The sequence below is a fragment of the Chlorocebus sabaeus genome, chromosome 1 (genome assembly GCF_047675955.1).
Source record: "Chlorocebus sabaeus isolate Y175 chromosome 1, mChlSab1.0.hap1, whole genome shotgun sequence".
Lineage (NCBI taxonomy): Eukaryota > Metazoa > Chordata > Mammalia > Primates > Cercopithecidae > Chlorocebus > Chlorocebus sabaeus.
Genome location: NC_132904.1, coordinates 117,087,010 through 117,105,004, shown reverse-complemented (window position 1 = coordinate 117,105,004; position 17,995 = coordinate 117,087,010). Strand labels below are relative to the sequence as shown.

The 17,995-nt window shown below is 50.1% G+C and overlaps 1 protein-coding gene across 4 annotated transcripts in view; it reads right to left on the bottom strand.

Annotated features, from left to right (window-relative positions):
• Positions 1-17,995, bottom strand: part of GRIK4 (glutamate ionotropic receptor kainate type subunit 4) — a 484,015-nt gene that overhangs the window by 114,258 nt on the left and 351,762 nt on the right. For all 4 annotated transcript variants that reach the window (XM_008021223.3, XM_073021797.1, XM_073021799.1 and 1 more), the window contains 2 exons: positions 12,693-12,854; positions 913-1,065 (listed from right to left, as the gene is read on the bottom strand). In XM_008021223.3, the coding sequence (XP_008019414.3) occupies positions 913-1,065; positions 12,693-12,854 (315 nt within the window). The remainder of the gene's footprint in view (positions 1-912; positions 1,066-12,692; positions 12,855-17,995) is intronic.

The window sequence follows — 17,995 nt, the reverse complement described above, 5'->3', positions numbered from 1 at the left end:
CAAGAGAGAGTGAGTTACAGCACCAAACAGGCCCCAGGTTACACTTGCCCCCAAGCAAGATTTCTACACAGGGGCTATTTAAGGATGCCCCAAAGAGGCAAAGCAGTTAAGGTCCTTCTCCTGCCCACCCACAGCCAAGGCATCTTGAGATGACAAATGTGATGTCTGCAGAGACAATTCAGACTTGGCTTGGCCTGGAGTAGAAGAATGCTTCCCCAATAACGCCAAACCAACTGCACAAACCAACCCAGTCATGGTGCTAACTTGAGCTCACATTCTTCTCAGCCCCTCCTCCAGGCCCTTGGCTGTCCACAGCATTCATCCTCTCTGGGCAGGCGCTCACCCACCCCCAGGCCCACAGGAAGTCAGGATGACTCTCCACCTAACTCTAAATGCAAAGTCCGAGACATTGTGCTGCAGCAGGCTTCTCTGACAGAAGTCTTCTGTGTGGGGTAGAGATTCACATTCATCCACCAGAGGTGGCATGGCTGGGGAGGACAACAATGGGAAACCCAGCCAAGCTAGAAGTCTTGAGCCTGCAACTCCCACAGGGATGCCAGTCTCCAGCAGCACCACCCTTTCCCAGCTGTGTGGAGCTTTGCTGAGAACACTGCTGAGCAGACAGGCCAGGTGCTAAGTCTGGAATTCAGGGGCCCATTAACAGCATAAGGCTCGAGGGCTGTTGCCTTCTGAACAAACTTCCATGGATTCTCAGTGGTTATTGGGGCTTAGGGAACAAATGTGGCTCATGATCCATTCAACTGGGGTCACTAGAGAACACTGATTTACCTGGGGCTGTAATAAAAGGCACGTTTTGGGGAAGCCTGGAGTTGAGGGACTATTGTACCTTGAACCACATGTCCCACCCCACCAGTCTGGGCACGGCCCTGTAGGGCCTCAGCTGCTCCTCACCATGCGCAGGTAGTTCATGAGGCTGGTGCCGTGCTGCCAGATCTGGGCCGAGCCGCAGGACAGGGGCTTCACGCCGATTTCCTGGCTCCGGTTCAGTTCCTGCACTGCAGTCACCACAGCATAGACAGCATCAAACAGCAGGGCCGAGGAGAGCTGGGAGAGGCCGGGGAGCAGGCAGAGGGAGGGAGTGATGGGTGTAGAGGAAGGAAGGGAGGGGAGGGAGAAAAGAAGAGGATGGAAGAAGAAAAGAGAAAGCAAAAGAAAGGGAAATAAGAGTGCATCTTCATCGCCCTTGGCCCACGTCCTGTCTCTGGGCCAGCTCTACTGCATCCAATAGTCAGGTACTCACCCAAGACACATAATAGTGGCAAAGGCTGCTCTGAGATTCAAGCCTTGAGCTGGCCCTTTGGGCCCAAAATGACTTCAAGTGTACCCTTTTTTCTCTGCTCCAGGGAAACAAGCAACTGCCATTGCTCCCAGGAATCCTCAAGAGGCGGGTAGGGCTGCTTATGTCAAGAAGAGAAAGGAACCTGGCCACTGCCCCCCCATCTGCCCATTCTATAAGGCTCAGTTGAAGGTCACTTCCTCCTGCAAGACCCCACGATATTGTTTCTTCCTACATGTGCCTCATATTAGTCCACTTTGTACCGTACAACTTGATGAGTAGGTATGAAGCACATGGTAAGTTCAAAGCCCAAAGATTAGTAGGAGCCTATTCCTGTGATTACAGCAGGATGGGGAAGGGAGGTACGAGGAGACAGGGCACAAATAAGGGGAGCATGAGACAGAGTGTGACAGGTCCACAAAGGTCTTGCCAGGGATGGGTTCTAAAGAGGGAAACATCTGGTTGGGCAATCGAGAAAGTCTTTCATGGAGGATGCTGCACTGGAACTGAGCAAGAGTTGCTGGGAAGAGGGAAAGGCATTCCAGAGCATGGAACTGCAGGAACAAAGACTAGAAGGTGGAGAGTTGGACGATTCCTAGAGGGAGGGGAGGGGAGATAAGGGGTGGGGCTGGAGAAAGCAATCCATCAGACACGTGACAGGGGTCATGCCATGCAGGGCCTGAAAGTCAGGGAAGAGGTCAGCACAGTTGTGTGCCCACGTTTTCATCTTCCCTCTTAAACTGCAAGCTTCTCAAGGTGGAGAACACACAGGACCTTAATCTCTACATTCTGCACAGCATCTGTTATGGGGCTTGTCATGTGACTGGCCCCCAAGACATCTGCTTGACTCGAGTTAACTTCTGGCTGAAATCTTCCCACTACCCAATAAATGGATACAATGTTCGCAGCCTGTGGGGAGGGGAAAGCTGGGTATCTTGGTGGAGGTGGTAGGAGTGGAAAGACAGAAGCCACCTGTCCTTGAGGAACTTGCAATCTAAGGAGATAATACTACACTACGTTAATGTATGCGGGGTCCCTGGCAATACAAACAAACAAACAAATAAACAAACAAACCCTAGTAAGTGCAATTGACTATATACTCAGTACTGTGCCAGGGCCCTGAGGGGGGCCAGGAAGGCAGGTGGAGGCCTCCTGGGAGGAGTGGTGTTACAGGGCTAGAAGTCCACACACAGTCCCATTACAAAGCAAGTTCCTTCGTTGAAACCAGACATTCCATCACTGGCGACTCAACATTGCCCCTTCCAAGCCTCCTCTTTCAACTGATGGCATCCTCATGAGGGTCCCACGGGAGACCCTGTGAGAGCACCATTCCATGGGACCGAGTGCTTACAGCCTGCCTCCTTCCTAGCCAGCCCTGGGACACTGGCCCCTCCAAGGCTGGATGGAGGGGTGCTGTCGCAGGGTTTTCAAGCTCTCCAGGCAGTGTAAGCAGTGTGAGACAGCGAGGTGTTGAGGAAAGAGCTTGAAAGCATGAACACCAAACCCAGAGTCCAGATCCCAGCCCTACACTATGTGCTGAGTGATCCCAGGCACGTGGATCCCTCCAAGTAAGCGACAATTTCTGCATCTGTAAAAGAGAAGCAGTGACAGTCCCTGCCTCAGAAGTCTGTAAAAGTGCTCTGCAAACGGCCAGTGCCAGAAGACAGCGTTCCTGAGGGCAGGGGCTGTGCTCTCAGCTCCAGGCAGATGTCAGCAGGTGCTCAGGAAGCAGGTGTTGACTGAACTAAGCAAGGCTCCATGGAGTGATAAGGACAGAGGGCTACAGGCATGGTGGATGGCCTTATTTCCTACCCAGTTTTGCTACGTGTTGGGCCAGGAGGCCTAAGAGGGGAACTGGGTGAGCCAGCTCTGGATAATCTCTTTAAAAGGTAATTACAGAGCAAAACAGTCAACAAAGTTTGTCTATTCCAGTCCAAGTTCACCTGCATCACAAAACCACCTGACTGCTGTATGCTTTCTTCCTCCCTCTTCCCCTCTCCCTCCCTCTCTTGCTGCTTCTTCCCCTCCTTGCCTTGCTTCTTTGTTTTATTCCCACTTTTATTCAGCCACTACCATCTGGCAGATACCATAGACCTCAACACCTTCCCACTCTCCAGACACACTGGATCAGGCCACTGCCTTCGGCCTCCATTGAGTCTCCTGCATCCCCCTGCTCCAACTCCCCTCCTGTCTGTCCCTGGGTCCCGGAGTCTCCTGGAACCCGAAGATTAAGCAACAAAGGGCACCCAATTCTCACCATGGGGAACAGTGGACACCTCTGCAGTCCTGCTGAGCTAGGATGAGCTGGGCTGAGACGCCACACTCCCGAGTCCCTCCATCGTCTTCCATTCTCTCTTCTCTACCTCCCTGCTCTTCCCCTTTGCCCTCAGTTCCTTCTTCATTGGATTCACCCTGCATGGCAGCGAATGCTCCTTTGCAAGCCTACAACTGTCCTTGTCCTTCCATGTAACTCACTTTCCCCTGAGCAAATGTGGCTCTTTTATTAATGGGCCTCTCACATGCCACAAACTAATGCTGCAGACTCCCCCTTTCTGGCTTAGACAAATTGAGGGGAAGTTAGCTGCCCCTACTGAAACTAGCTTCTAGATTCTTCTGTTTGGCTATTTACATGATACTATAAACCAATTTCTGTCCCACCTTCTCCCTTGCCTCCCAGTTAATCTCAGCATTCTCAGATTCCCAAAATTGTGGAGTGTTTGAGCTGGAAGGAATTCTAGAAAACAACTCATCCAGCCAGGCCCGGTGGCTCATGCCTGTAATCCCAACCCTTTGAGAGGCCAAGGCAGGGGGATCACTTTGAGGTCAGAGGTTCGAGACCACCCTTGCCAACATGGTGAAACCCCATCTCTAGTATAAATACAAAAATCAGGGCCCGGGCGCAGTGGCTCACGCATGTAATCCCAGCACTTTGGGAGGCCGAGGCATGTGGATCATGAGATCAGGTGATCGAGACCATCCTGGCTAACACGGTGAAACCCCATCTCCACTAAAAATATAAGAAAATTAGTCAGGCAACGTGGCGGGCGCCTGTGGTCACAGCTACTCGGGAGGCTAAGGCAGGAGAATGGCGTGAACCCGCGAGGCAGAGCTTGCAGTGAGCCGAGATCGTGCCACTGCACTCCAGCCTGGGCAACAGAGAGAGACTGTCTCAAAAAAAAAAAAAAAAAAAAAAAAAAAAAAATCATCTGTGTGTGGTTGTGCGCGCCTATAATCCCAGCTACTCAGGAGGCTGAGACAGGAGAATCGCTTGAACCTGGGAGGCGGCGGCTGCAGTGAGCCAAGATTGCACCACTGCACTGCAGCCTGGGCAACAGAGTGAGACTCCAGCTCAGAAAAAAAAAAAAAAAAAGTCGTCTGACTCTCTTCTTTTACGAATGAAGAAACTGAGGCACCAGATATTCTTCTCTTGCCCAAGGTCACAAAGCAAGGCCTGAAGGCCCGGCACCCCTTTGTCCAGCCTGGCTTCCTCCCCTCTCCACAGCACTGTCTTCCACCTCTGTCCCGCTGAGAAGCCCAGGTTGTCGTTGCTCTATCAGATTTACTCTTATGCCTCATCTCCCAGGACAACTTGGGGCAATCTTTCATTGTTGCCTTCTCAGCAGCAGATGGGAGCGTGGGACTCTGGTGCCAGGGTGGGGGCAGGAAGGGGTGGTGGGCAGGCTTCTCAAATGCCCTGGGTTGGGGCCTTCACCCGGTTTGCCTCCTGGCCAGACTGGCTGTTTGTCCTCACGTTAGCCCCTCAGTTAAGAGCCATTAGCCACTGGCTGCCTACCTAGCACCCATTCTCCCCTTCTTTCTCCCATTTTATTCAGGTATCCTTCCTTGTCCCAAGCTGCAAGGAGCTTCAGAGGAGGCTGAGCCAGCCCCAGGTCCCAGGGAATCCTGGGTGGTCCAAGGTCCCCATGCCAATATGTGATTCGGGACTGTGTGAGTGACCCCATTGAAACAATGAGCCATGAACAGCGGCCTGGAAGGAGGGGCTTGCTTCTCAGGAAAGTTTCCTGTCTCCTAAGAGGACGCTCCTTCTCTCTCCTCTGGACATGTCTGTGTCTGGTTGGGATGCTTGGACTGCTGCAGCCAGCCCAGCTCCAGCCTGAGCATGAAGCTGGCACCAAGCAGGGACACAGCAGAGATGGAAAAGATTTGGTCTCCAACCTCATCACTCCGGAATCTTGCTAAGCCACGCAATAACACATTTCTGTTTTCCCACAAGGCATTTTAATACAGGGTTTCTGTTGCTGAGAGTACTCTGGTACCAAGGCCCTGGGGATCCCTTTCCTCGCAGAGGCATTGTTGCACAAGGCCCCAGAGTCTACAGGCCCCCTCCCCAGGTCCCCTCTTCCTCCGGTGAGGCTGTGTGCTGGTCCCCAAGAGACCCTCATCACGGCAGAGTTGCAGAGAAAGCACCATGCCATTTCTCACATCCTCCCACCAAGCCCCCAGCTTGTTCCTGCTACATGGTTGCCACTATTCCCACTCCGTCTGGGACATGGTTTCCTTGGCTGATGCTCTCTTATTAGCGCATGATGTGGATGCTGAGAGATCCGTGCATGCCTGTTGGCAATGTTCTTTGGCATCTCCAACTCCAAGGCCTTCAGGATTCTTCGAGTGCTTCTAGTACTAATGCCAGCTAGGGATGCGGGGCGTGGGGAGCAGGTAGAAGGAAAATCCTCAAGGTTCTGGTCTCCTCTCCATCTGTGCGTGGCCTTCAGAGGGGCGAAACCAGTGACGAGTCCCCCGTAGGCTCTGGGCTTTACGGTTCCTCTGTGTAGTTCAGCCTGGGCTGGTCAGAGCTGACCCCTTCTAAACCCAAACGTCTTCTCTCCCAGTGCAGTCTCCTCGGGTTCCTCCACCCATCACCAGGCCGCTCTCTTCTACAGGCTCCTGGCAATCTGCTCACACTTCTCACCTGGATCCTTCAAACTGCTCTGAGAATTCACTTCCCAACCCTTGTGCCTGCAGCTTTCTCCTCGCAGTCACCAATCTCCTGCCCTCACCCTATTTCTCCTCTGATGGTGTGCGAGCCTGTCATCTCTCTGCCTCATCAATTTTTCCATCTTGTTTCAGATCTCCATCCCAAAGCATCTTTCTCCCTCTCCTAATTGCTTTCTCCCTCCGCTATTACTTACTCATTTAGCTCTGGAAAGCATTTGGGGCTATAGTCAGGGAGAAGCAGTCTCTATTACAAAAGCCCTCCGGGCCTGGCGTGGTAGCTCATGCCTGTAATCCCAGCACTTTGGGAGGCCGAGTCGGGCGGATCACGAGGTCAGGAGATTGAGATCATCCTGGCCAACATGGTGAAATCCCATTTCTACTAAAAATACAAAAAAAGTAGCCAGGTGTGGTGGCACGTGCCTGTAGTCCCAGATACTTGGGAGGCTGAGGCAGGAGAATTGCTTGAACCCAGGAGGGAGAGGTTGCAGTGAGCCGAGATTGTGCCACTGCACTCCAGCCTAGGCAACAAAGAGAGACTCCATCTCAAAAAAAAAAAAAAAAAAAAAAAAAAAAAAAGAGAAGAAAAGCCCTCCATCCATGTCTCCACTTCTGGGCCCACCAGGGGAAGGAGGTGCCCCCCCGCCTCACTCCATTTCCACCCCTTCTCTGTTCTCTTATTCCATTTCCTTTTCCTCTCTGTCTTTCTGTGGCCTCCGCTCCTCATCTGTGTGTGCACACCTCTTGGTTTTTGTCTCTGCTTCTCCTGTCCCTGTCTCTTCTAAATACTAAATCCCCCAAATGGCTCAGTCCTCATTTAAAATCCTCTCCTCTTCCTTGGCACCAAAACGTTGCTTGGCAATGAACCCTCGATTCTCTTGTTTTTATATTTTCATTTGGTTCTTCATTGTTATTTTCTTTTGAGCTGTTTGCAAATTGTTTAGGGGAATGCAAAGCTCTGTATAAATTAAGATGAATCAATTCTGACTCAGGGAGCTGTGGCTGAGTTCCTTCCCCCTCCCATGACATGAAAATAAGAGTATCTCCTAAATACACACCTGTAACCCTCATCTCTCTCCACGCCCCAGATGATGGGAGTCCCAGGATTCTCCCGGATGCCGATTTGTCTCTGAACTTCTGCAGCTTAAACTCTACCCCCCAATATAAAACCAGGACAGGAACCATTAAAATCTCATGGAATAGTTCTTACAATCTGGATTTTATTCAATGAAATAAACACTTAATTACAAACATCTGCTTTAGCCTAAATTCTAATTACTTAATCTAGCCATCTGTAATTTTCATGATTTTCCAGGATTTTTGTTCTTTGCTGCGTGATTAATGGGAACGGCGTGTGAAGCTAGCGGGTGTGCATCTCCATTTGCGACACCCTGTCTTCTGCTTGCATTGTCTCAGGCAGAAGCACGTTTGCAGCTCCTGTTGGCCACCTGGCAGGTATGGCCTGGGGGCGTGGACTGATCCAGAAGGTTAGGAATAGCGGGAGACACTTACCCAAGTCAGGAGAAAAAGGCAATGGAGAGAAGAAAGTGCCAAGAGTGAAGAAAGAGCAGGGAACATCATGTGGAGAGAGAGAAACAGAAAGGAAGGTCTAGGGAGAAAAAGGTAAAGAAGGGGAGAAGAGGGAGAGAAAGAGAGAACGTCCCCACTGAGGCTGGAGCTGTAGCCTTTGTAGAACGCTTGATGGCGGGGACAGAACCAGACTGTTTTCCTGGAACGGACTCCCTCTCGCCTTCCGGCTCCCCAGAACATAAAAGAGCTGGGCTGTTTGTGCTGTGAATTTCTCAGCCTCCAAAGAGACAGGAAGAGGCACCACTTTTCAAAAGCTGGTTGCTAAAGTGAGAATTCTTGAGAAAGGTGTGTTGCTACTGTTGCTGCCGTGAGCTTCCTTTCCACACGCTGAGATGAGAGTGTCTGGAATACCTTCCCTTCCCTCTCGGAGGCCACAGAGACAGTAGCTGGAAGGTTCTCCGGCACTGGGAGACAGATGTAGGTTCTACTCCAGGTTATATTGGAGTGCTGATCTCGGGGGACTCTTGATGTGCCATCCAGCACTTCCATGCCTCAGTTTCCCCACTTGTCCAAAAGGGCTACATGACCACTCTTAACTGTTACTAGGATGCCCTCAGGAGAAAAACAGGAGAAGGTGGGATAATTTCATGGGAAGGGGCTACAGGAGTCTTCAGCTGTGTGCCGAGGTGAAACCCAGTGGGGTGGGCGCCCTGCTGTCCTCCGGAAGAAAGAACACTTGTCCATTTTATTGGCAAGAAAACCAAAGGGGCTTGGCTGAGAGAAAGCTGACTAAAGTAGACGCAGAGTCTGTGACCAGCACAAGGACCAGCTGTAGGCCTGAGGTCCACATAGATGCTCCTCGCACGGTCCCATGAGACAGCCTCGAGCCCGCGCAGCTCAGCCCATCTTTACTCTTATTCTCCACCAGCAGCACCAAGAGAGCCTCAGAGAACACCCCCACTCACTGAATACCCTCCAAGCATTCTTGTGGGGCATGAGATGCTGAGGCCTTCGGAAGTCTGACTTTGGACTGGGAAGGAGATAAACGAGGTCAGGGTTTCTATCTTTTAAACGGCCCTGGGCAGCATCCTCATGACAAGACACCCTCTCCAGTCCACTGAGCGAGTCAGCACAGCGCCCCTGCTCCACCGGGATGCCGTGGACCCCGCCTGGTGTATTGCACACAGATGAGCAGCAAATGACTGGCCTCCCTTTCTTCGGGCAAGCCTTCCCCGACCTCTGCAGGCAGAACTCAGGGGCTTTCCTCCGCTTCCATGAGAGTAACATAAGCCCAGGAGTCACCTTCCCAGAGGTGGAGGTGAACCCTGCTCCTGCATGGTGCATCTGGAGGACAGTGGCTCTGATCTTCACTGTGTGACTATGTGATGGAGCTAGCCCTTCATCCCACTCTGCCATGGTTTGTTTGGTCCCAAGTCTCATGTGGCAGTGACCCGGGTGGGTTGGATAAAGGGGGTGGACACTTCACAAATGGCTTTGTGCCTTTCTCACAGGAGCGAGTGACTTTTCACTCCAGTTCCCACAAGAACTGGCTGTTGAGAAGAGCCTGACACCTCTTCCCCTCTCTCTTTGGCTTTTTCTCTTGCCATGTGAGCTGCATACGCCCCCTCCCCTTGCCTTCCACCAAGAATGGAAGCTTCCTGAGGCCCTCACCAGAAGCAGATACCGGCTTCTTGTATAGCCTGCAGAACCAGGAGCCAAATAAACCTCTTTTCTTCACAAACCACCCAGCCTCGGGTATTCCTTGATGGCAATACAAACGGACTAAGACGCACTCTGTATTTGGGTATTCAGACTTTTTACCATGCGGCTTTGCATGTTTTCCCTCTAAAAGGGTAGAGTACATTTCCTCACTCCCTAACATGGAGTTTGTGTGTGTGACTTTCTTTGGCCAAGAAAATGAGTATGTGCCTTTCTGGGAGCCTAGGACTAAGAGGTCCTTGTGTTTCCACTTGCTTTGCTGCCCTTCTGTCATCACCATGAGAATATGCCGGGCTGGCCTGCTGGTCCAGGGGAAGAGGTACTGGCCCCAAGTAGGCCCAGTCTGGATTAGCCAACCCATGCATGCTGAGAGATCTCAACCAGAGCAGCAGAGCTGCCCAACCGAGCCAGCTTAGATGAGCGGCTCCCTCGCTGACCCACAGGTCCACGGGCTTTATAAATGTGTACTGTATGCATATTTATTGTGTATCATGAGATTTAGGAGTTGGCTGTTACACAGCATTTACATAGCAAAAGCTGCCTGATATATTTAATAATGCCTATTCCAGTATCTGGCATATATAGGTTGTTATATTAACTTACTTGGTGAGTAACTGTGAATTGAAGATAGAATCATATCTGATTCCATCTTCACAATAATGCTCTAAGACGGTCAGGCATAATTCACCTAAAATTATGGTAAAAGAATCTGAGGCCCACAGGGGTTACATCACTACCTAAGATCACATGGTGAGAAAATGTCTAGGCCAGTATTCGACTCCAGGCTCTGTGACTCCAAGGCCAGTGATCTTTTTAGCCTGCCTGACCATGGCAGCGCTGACCCACAGCTCTCTGAAAGGCACTCCTGGCCTTTGTGCTGGATCCTTACAAAGAAGCCCACTAGGAACCGAAGGACCCTCATTTGTCTGCTCGTGGCCAATGTGGGCATCAATGCAAAGGCAGACACCCTTAGAGAGAATGAAGAAATAGGGCCTAGGACCATTTACTTCACTAGGCCAGATGCCAAATGTGGTGAGGCTTGGGTTGAAGGGAAAGAGACAGATTTTTTTTTCCTTTCTTGATATTGTGTTGCAAGCCTTTCAAATTGGTCAGCACCTATTACAATACTGGAATGAGAACTGTAAGAACAGCAGACTCGGCTGGGAGAACAGGGCTTGCATTGCTGCTGGGGGTTGAGTCTGATCCTGCACATGAAACTGTGCTTTGAGATGCCCTTCTCTGTTCCTCAAACCATTTAATGGGCATGACTCCTTCCTTCAGCTGCCCTCCCCAGTCCTTCCCAGGGATTTTTGCCTCTTTTAGGTCTAAAATAGCTTGTTGGGATGGGTTCCATAAACCTTCACGAGACTGTTTCTCAAACCCCCTCCTCCTGTCCCACTCCCTGGATCAAAGCTTCCTGAGTTTTCCATGAGCTCTGACCTCCTTAGCTATCCCTTCCTTCCTAAGATGTCCACGAGGCTGCACGATCATAAAAGCACAGAGTTTTGTGAAAGGTCATTAAGTCCAGGCCCTGGCTTCCGCAGCCCGCCTCCAAGGTCACCATGTTGACCAAGCACTATTTAGACGCCAAGTGTGTAGATGTCTAGATATGCCTTTGCCTCTGGGCACGTCTTATCAAAGACAGGCAACCCTCCTATTTTTAAAACTCACCAGAGAATTTCCCACTCCAGGAGTGTACCTAATTCCATTGCCAGCTCCTAGACCTGATGCTTTTCCACTTCTATCTATAACTCATCATTCCGCCTGACTCACTCACTCACTCATTCACTCAACAAATACCTAGTAACTGCAGACATGTGTTGCTTAACAGCAGGGACACATTATGAGAAATGCATCATCAGGCAATTTCTTCTTTGTGTGACCATCAGAGAGTGTGCTTACACAAACCTAGATGCTATAGCCTACTACACTCTTAGGCTATATGGTATAGCGTAGTGCTCCTGGGCTACAAACCTGTATGGTATGTGACTGTACTGGATACTGTAGGCAATTGTAACACAGTGGTACGTACTTGCATATCTAAACATACCCAAACATAGAAAAGGGACAAGAAAAATGTGGTATTATCATCTTTGGAACCTCCATCATATAAGTTGTCCATTGCTGACCAAAATGTCATTATGGATGCATCACTGTACTTCCATCTAGCCAGGCTCAATTACAGTACAGCACGGCAAGGAAATGACAGTCCTAGAGAGATGCAAAGTGGCACGGAGGTTAAAAGTATAAACAGTAAAGCCATACGGCCTGGGTTCTGGTCCTGGTCCTCTGCACACTGGCTGTGTGACCCTGGGCTATTTGCCTAACCTTTCTGGGCTTCGGTTTTATCATCTGTAAAATGGAAACACTGATAGTAGCTGCCTCAGGAAGTTGTAGTGAGCATCACAAGGGCTGCCTCGTGGAGATTTAAAAATAAAATAATGTGTATAATGGGGCTAGGCAGTGCATAAAAAGCCACACAATCCTAGTCTCCTGAGAACTTGCCTTTTAACAAACGTACACAAGCAGATATTCTTGGCCTGCCCCACGGAGAAGAACATCCAACTCAGTGGAGAATGGCCATGGAAAGATTTGCTCCCATTACACGTGCCGGAAGGGGCCACAACTGCAGAGAGGAAGCACAGGGACTGGGCAGAGGGGAGCCACTCCGGATGAGCCCTGACTCAGGAAGTGGCCAGGGGGTGGACAGAGCACCAGACCAGGAGCCAGGAGTCCTGGGGCTAGTTCCACTCTGCAACAGCCTCGATGTTTGCCCTTGAACAAGACCCCCACATCCCCACTCCACATCCCATTCCAGCCTGGGCTTCAGTTTCCTTATCTGAAAAATGAGGGAGTAGATCAGCTTAAAGGCCCTTCTAAACGATTCTTGGATCCTAAACTCAGGCAGCTCTCGGCAATGGTATCATTGAGAGTCTGGCCACGGGGGACCTGCAGACATCACTAAGTGACAACCCAGTACCTCCACACAGCCTCTCCCCGCTGTCTACAGCTCATTGCTTCCCAAACATCACCCCCTGCAACCACTTCCCGCACTTTCTACCTCCCTTTCTGAGCTGGGACGGGAGCGGAAGACGGCTGGACTCCAGGAGGGTGTGTTCCCCAGGGGCTGGTCCACAGAGGGGCAATGTGCAGAGGCCAAGGGGCACCAGGAAGAGCTCTGGCGGGTACTTACCGCAGGCCCAGTGAAGGGCACATGGTCACAGTTCTCCTGCCAGGACTGGTTGAGGCTCTGGGCAAACTCTTGGAAGAAAGCATGGGATTGGTTGAAAATGGAAAATCCCAGGATGTTGACACGATCATCCACAAGGCTGTCGATTCTCTGGAGTGAGAACTCCTGGAAAGATCCAGCATCAGAAATAAGAACATAGTTAGGAAAGGGTGAAGTGAGGGATGGACTTTGGTAGAGCACGTCCAGGTACCTCATTCTAGTCCAGAGAACACCAGACAGTCTGTTGGGACCTAGGAGTCCAGAGTTAATGAGAGTATTTTTTCTAGGAGTTAACACTGTGATAGTGGAGGGTGGAGAAGGAAAAAAAAAGCAGAATGATCTCTAAACAAGTATGTACAAGATGCACTAGCTAGAGAAAGAAAGAAAAAAGCCATGTGCCCAGTGGAGGCAGCACTAGGCACATGGGGTTTTTTCCATGAGAAGTGGGATGCTTGAGCTGTGTCTTGAAGGATATATAGGCATTTTCTGGGTGGAGAACTGTGGGTGGTCAAAGGCTACTCCAGCCAGAAATCCCCATGTATACAAGGGCACAGAGCTGAGAAAGTGCATGCCCCTTTCAGCGAACTGCCCGTGGTGTACTTGTACTTTGATGAAGACGTCACTTCTTAAAGTGCGATTCTACCATGAGCATCATCCAGGTTCCTTTTTAAAAAATGATAGGGCTGGGTGCGGTGACTCACACTTGTAATCCCAGTACTTTCAGAGGCCGAGGCGGTCGGATCACTTGAGGTCAGGAGTTCGAGACCAGACTGACCAACATGATGAAACTCCATCTCTACTAAAAATACAAAACTAGCCAGATGTGGTGGTGCATTCCTGTAATCCCAGCTACTTGGGACGGTGAGGCAGGAGAATCACTTGAACCCAGGAGGCAGAGGTTGCAGTGAGCCGAGATCGTGCCATTGCACTCCAGCTTGGGCAAGAAGAGCAAAGCTCCATCTCAAAAAAAAAAAAAAAAAAGGATGATTCCTGAACCTCACCTAACACCACCTGAACCCGAATCTGGGGAGCTGAGGCCCAGAAGCTTGCATTTCCAGCAGGACCCTAAGTCTTATACACCTGAAGCGTGGGTTAGCACACTGGATACAAGGGGGCCTGGGAGAGGGATGGTGAGAAACGAAGCTGGGGCAGTCAGCAGAGGCCAGACCATAAGAGTGAGGCTGCCAGGCTTGCGAATGTGCCCTTTGTCCTAGGTGTGATGGAACCCAAGGGAACTGTCAGCAGAGGAATGCCAAAACCAAGTTTGCTTTCCCAGAACCTCAACCTGAAGGTTTGTGGGTAGGGTGGTACCTTCATTTACCACTAATTTTTACATTCACTTGATAAACATTTAAGTATTTATCATGTGCCAGACATGGTTCTAGGCATGGAGGATATGGATGAGAGAGACACACTTGCTGCCCTTAGGAAGCCTGCAGTTAGTGGAAGAGACAGATAGTAAGGAAACAAATTCATCATCATTTCGTATAGCTATGGGGATGGGACTTGGGGTGAGGGACTGCTACTTTACATGAGGCACTCAGGGAAACCCCATCTAAGGCAGTGCCATTTAGAAGCTCAAAGGCGTTCTCCCTGCAACCCATGGTCCTCATGCAATCACCCGGGTGGGGCCAGGTGATAGTCAGCCTGGAGGAGTGAGTGCACCGAGGCCAGTTAGAGTTATAGAGAGGGGCAGTGTCCTCCTCTGGGCTCGGAGCCCTGGTCCCCAAGGTCTCCCTGGGCTCTGTACAGCAAAACCAGTCAAGAGGGTGTAGATTATCCAGCTCACTGATCCCTGCTCCCAGAAAGATGCCTTCAAATGTGTGTTAGGCCACCTTTTCACACAAAAATCACATTCATTGCATGTTCATTCCAAGTGCCTCGCACACAGCTCCACACCCTGGGGGTACACAGGACTTCCAGACCCAAGGACTAGCCTATCAGCTACTCAGCCTGACATGACAGATGGCAAGCGCCTTGGGCTTTCCTTCTGGCCAGGCAGGCAGAAATATTGCTTTCCTCCAGGCAGTCTCCTCTTCTGAAGACTCAGCTGCTATAGGCCCCTGGCGCCGCCTTGTATCCTTGCCACACAGCTCCAGTCACTGCCAAGGTCTCAGGCTGCAGGCCTGAGCTCACCTGACCAGAGCCCGGATTCATTAGCTTACATGTGCAAACTGGAGGTACCAAGCTTCCTTTGAAGCCACCAATGCCTGACAGAGTGGATTTGGATAGGGATTAAGTGTATTTTGGATCCTGCCACATTCCCATTAGGGGAACAAGGACATGCCAGAGAATGTACTGATTCCTACACTGATATTATCTCCCATCTCTCTAACAGGGCAGCTGCCCATGTGCTGTGGGCTATCGGTAGGCACAAGGGGGCAGACGGCTAATGAGAAGAAGATTCATTTGGCAAGGGTGCAGTGACTGGGGCAGAGCCAGACTGTTGTGGGCAAACCTGGGCATGGTTGGCAGGGGCTGGAAAATGTCCTCTTCCCTGGCTTCCTTATCATTGTGGGCAGACACATCAGCCCAACTCCATCCTCTCCCCACATGCATAGCCTGATGGATGGAGGCTCATTTTAAGGAAGCCCTGAGGCCCTGGATGTCCACAGATTCACAGTGGCAGCTGGGGTGATATAGTGGACTCAGGCTTTGGTGTTCAAATCCAGGTTCCTTACCGCACTGGCTGTATGACTTTAAGCAAGGTCTGTAACTTTCTGGGCTTCAGATACTCGTTTTTAAAAAAGAAACAATATTAGCAACCTTATAGGTTATTTCAAGGAACAAGTAAGATGCATGCAAAGCTTAGCATCATATTTGGCAAATACGACAGCTACTGAAAGACCACAGTGAAATCTGGGGCAGCTTCTGGCTCTCTGCCTCTTCAGTTCCACTTGTCTTGGAAACCTAAGTTAGGAAGGTATTCCCTTCAAATGCATGTTCTAGGTGGAGTAAGAATGAATGAGTTAATTACAGACACTTAGAGACAGTCTACCCAGAAGTCAGCCAGTCTGTCTTCCTGCTTTTTTATTCCTACCTTCTTATCCCTCAATTATACGCAACTTTCAAAGGCCAAACCAGATAAAAAGATAAAAATATTCCAGAAGTTTCCTTGATAATTTGTTGTTTATAATGACTCATGGGATAGCCTGTGGAAGGACAAGGAAGGGGGAGGGGCACATTCTTTTACTGCCATTTCCCACGACACTCGAAGGTTCTAGTATCTAAGAATCCTTACAGTTAGGAAATTCTTCTTTTCATCTAAACTTAGACTTTCCTGCTGCTATGGAAGACCATTGTCTAAAAGAACATGGGAAATAGCTGACCACCGCTAGTTTACAAACAATGAACATCTTCTGTGCCAGTACTTCTCAAAGTGTGTTCCTCAGGGCATTAGGTTTCCAGAAATTTCATGAAGACAAGTTTCCATGCTCAAATAAGGCTGGAAAACAATGCACATTATATCTGCCTTTTCAAGATTCATAATACTCACTAGCCTATTAAAGGCTGAAAAAAGTACGGCAGCGAAGCAGCTGGTTTCATTTTGTTTAACCCTGAATTTCCCAAACACACTGACCATGGAACAAATCAGGACCGTGGGTTTTTTTTCCTCCTCCAAAATCCATGAGTGCCTGGCAGTAGCATGCTTCAGAACGTAATCTGGGAAATGCTACTCTACATCTATTCAGAGAAACATTTCTTATAAATCCAAAGTCAAGTGGTGGGGACATTTTGTGGAGACAGATATTTCATAAAACTAACACATTTCAGGAATGGAAGGGATTAAAGTTCACCCAGTTTCTGTTGCCCACCCACCTTGAGTCCTACCCAGGAATGCACACCTGGCTCACTTAGGCTCCCACTGTGCCTCCCCAACCCCGCCCCAGCCACACTGCCTGGCTGGCTGTAACCTTCACACAATGACAGAAAGGGCTGGAAGCAGTCCCTCAGGTGGGACAGGTCCTCATGGGGACCTTGATCCTCTTCTTACAAATGTCCCAGGAAGGGATGTCCTGAGGGTCCCTGCTCCCAACAAGCGTCGACTCCCATTGTCCCAAACCAGGGAACCAGGGTGAAGCACAGAGCAAATGGAACCTGGTAAAGCCACGTGGTGGGGCAGAGACCAGGACCAGGTCTTCCACGACTCCACGTGTGGGTGGCTTTGTCACAGACCCCGTGTTGCAGTCTTTGTTCACACAGGTGGCCTCTCTCTACAGAGGGCTGTGTGTTTCCAGGAAGTAAAGATACATTTGCCTCATTTTTGAACTTCACATTGCAGCTACAGAGTGCTTGATACCTAGAAGCTGTTTGGTCAATGCTGTTTTGAGGACAGTTGATTGATGACATCTTAATGCCTTGGGTCTCACTGTGGCCAACTCTGACACACCCTGTCACACCTCCAGAAGGTGTAAAAACATGCATAGAAGCTGTGCTAACCACTGACTGTTGCCTGTGAATTGCATTACCGTATTTTTAAAAATCCTGACAGCTTGCTTTCTTATCACTGGGCTTTCACATGAAAAACATTTTTAAAAGTGTGTGCATGTGTGTGTGTGTGCGCGTGTGCATACATGTGTGCAAATCTTTGTGTATACAATGGTATGTAAGGGTCCAAATAGCTATAGTTGAAGGTCAGGTCAGAACCACAAGTGGATACAGGGGGATGTTATCCTGGGATGAAGGAAGGCCTCATGGATAACGGCTTGAGAGCTACACGGAAGGGCGCCCCTCACTTTCTGCAGCAGATGTGCCATGTCCAATGTCCGGGTTTACCAACAGGCATCCATCCACCATGAGCTGCAGGAAGCTTCATGGGTCTACCGCCTATTCATCACCTGGGCCAGGGAGCAACAGCAGGCTCTGCGTAGGGGCTGAGCTGGGGATGGGCCCAGACAAGTGAAGGTCCTAGAGCTGATGTAGTTTTGTTGGAGGAAGAGAGGAAGAGAGGGCCTGTGAAACTGTGAGATTACCATGGCTGCAAGGGGCTGACCATGCCTTATACCACACAGGGTCTGGTGTTAAGAAACACATAGCTTCAGTGTCTGGTGTCTGGGAACATGGAGGGATAAGGGAAAGGCTGGGCAGACCTTGTGGGCAGCTTCTGCAAGGGAGGTCTGGGGGAAGCAGTGCCCTGAGGACATGTTCAGCTGGGCTAAGCAGTCAAGTCCTGTCACTGGGGGCTGGATTTAGTCAACCCTGGGGACAGGACAAGGTTAGTCAACTAAAGCTAAAAGCACAAGAACGTTTAATGACCCAGATTAAGT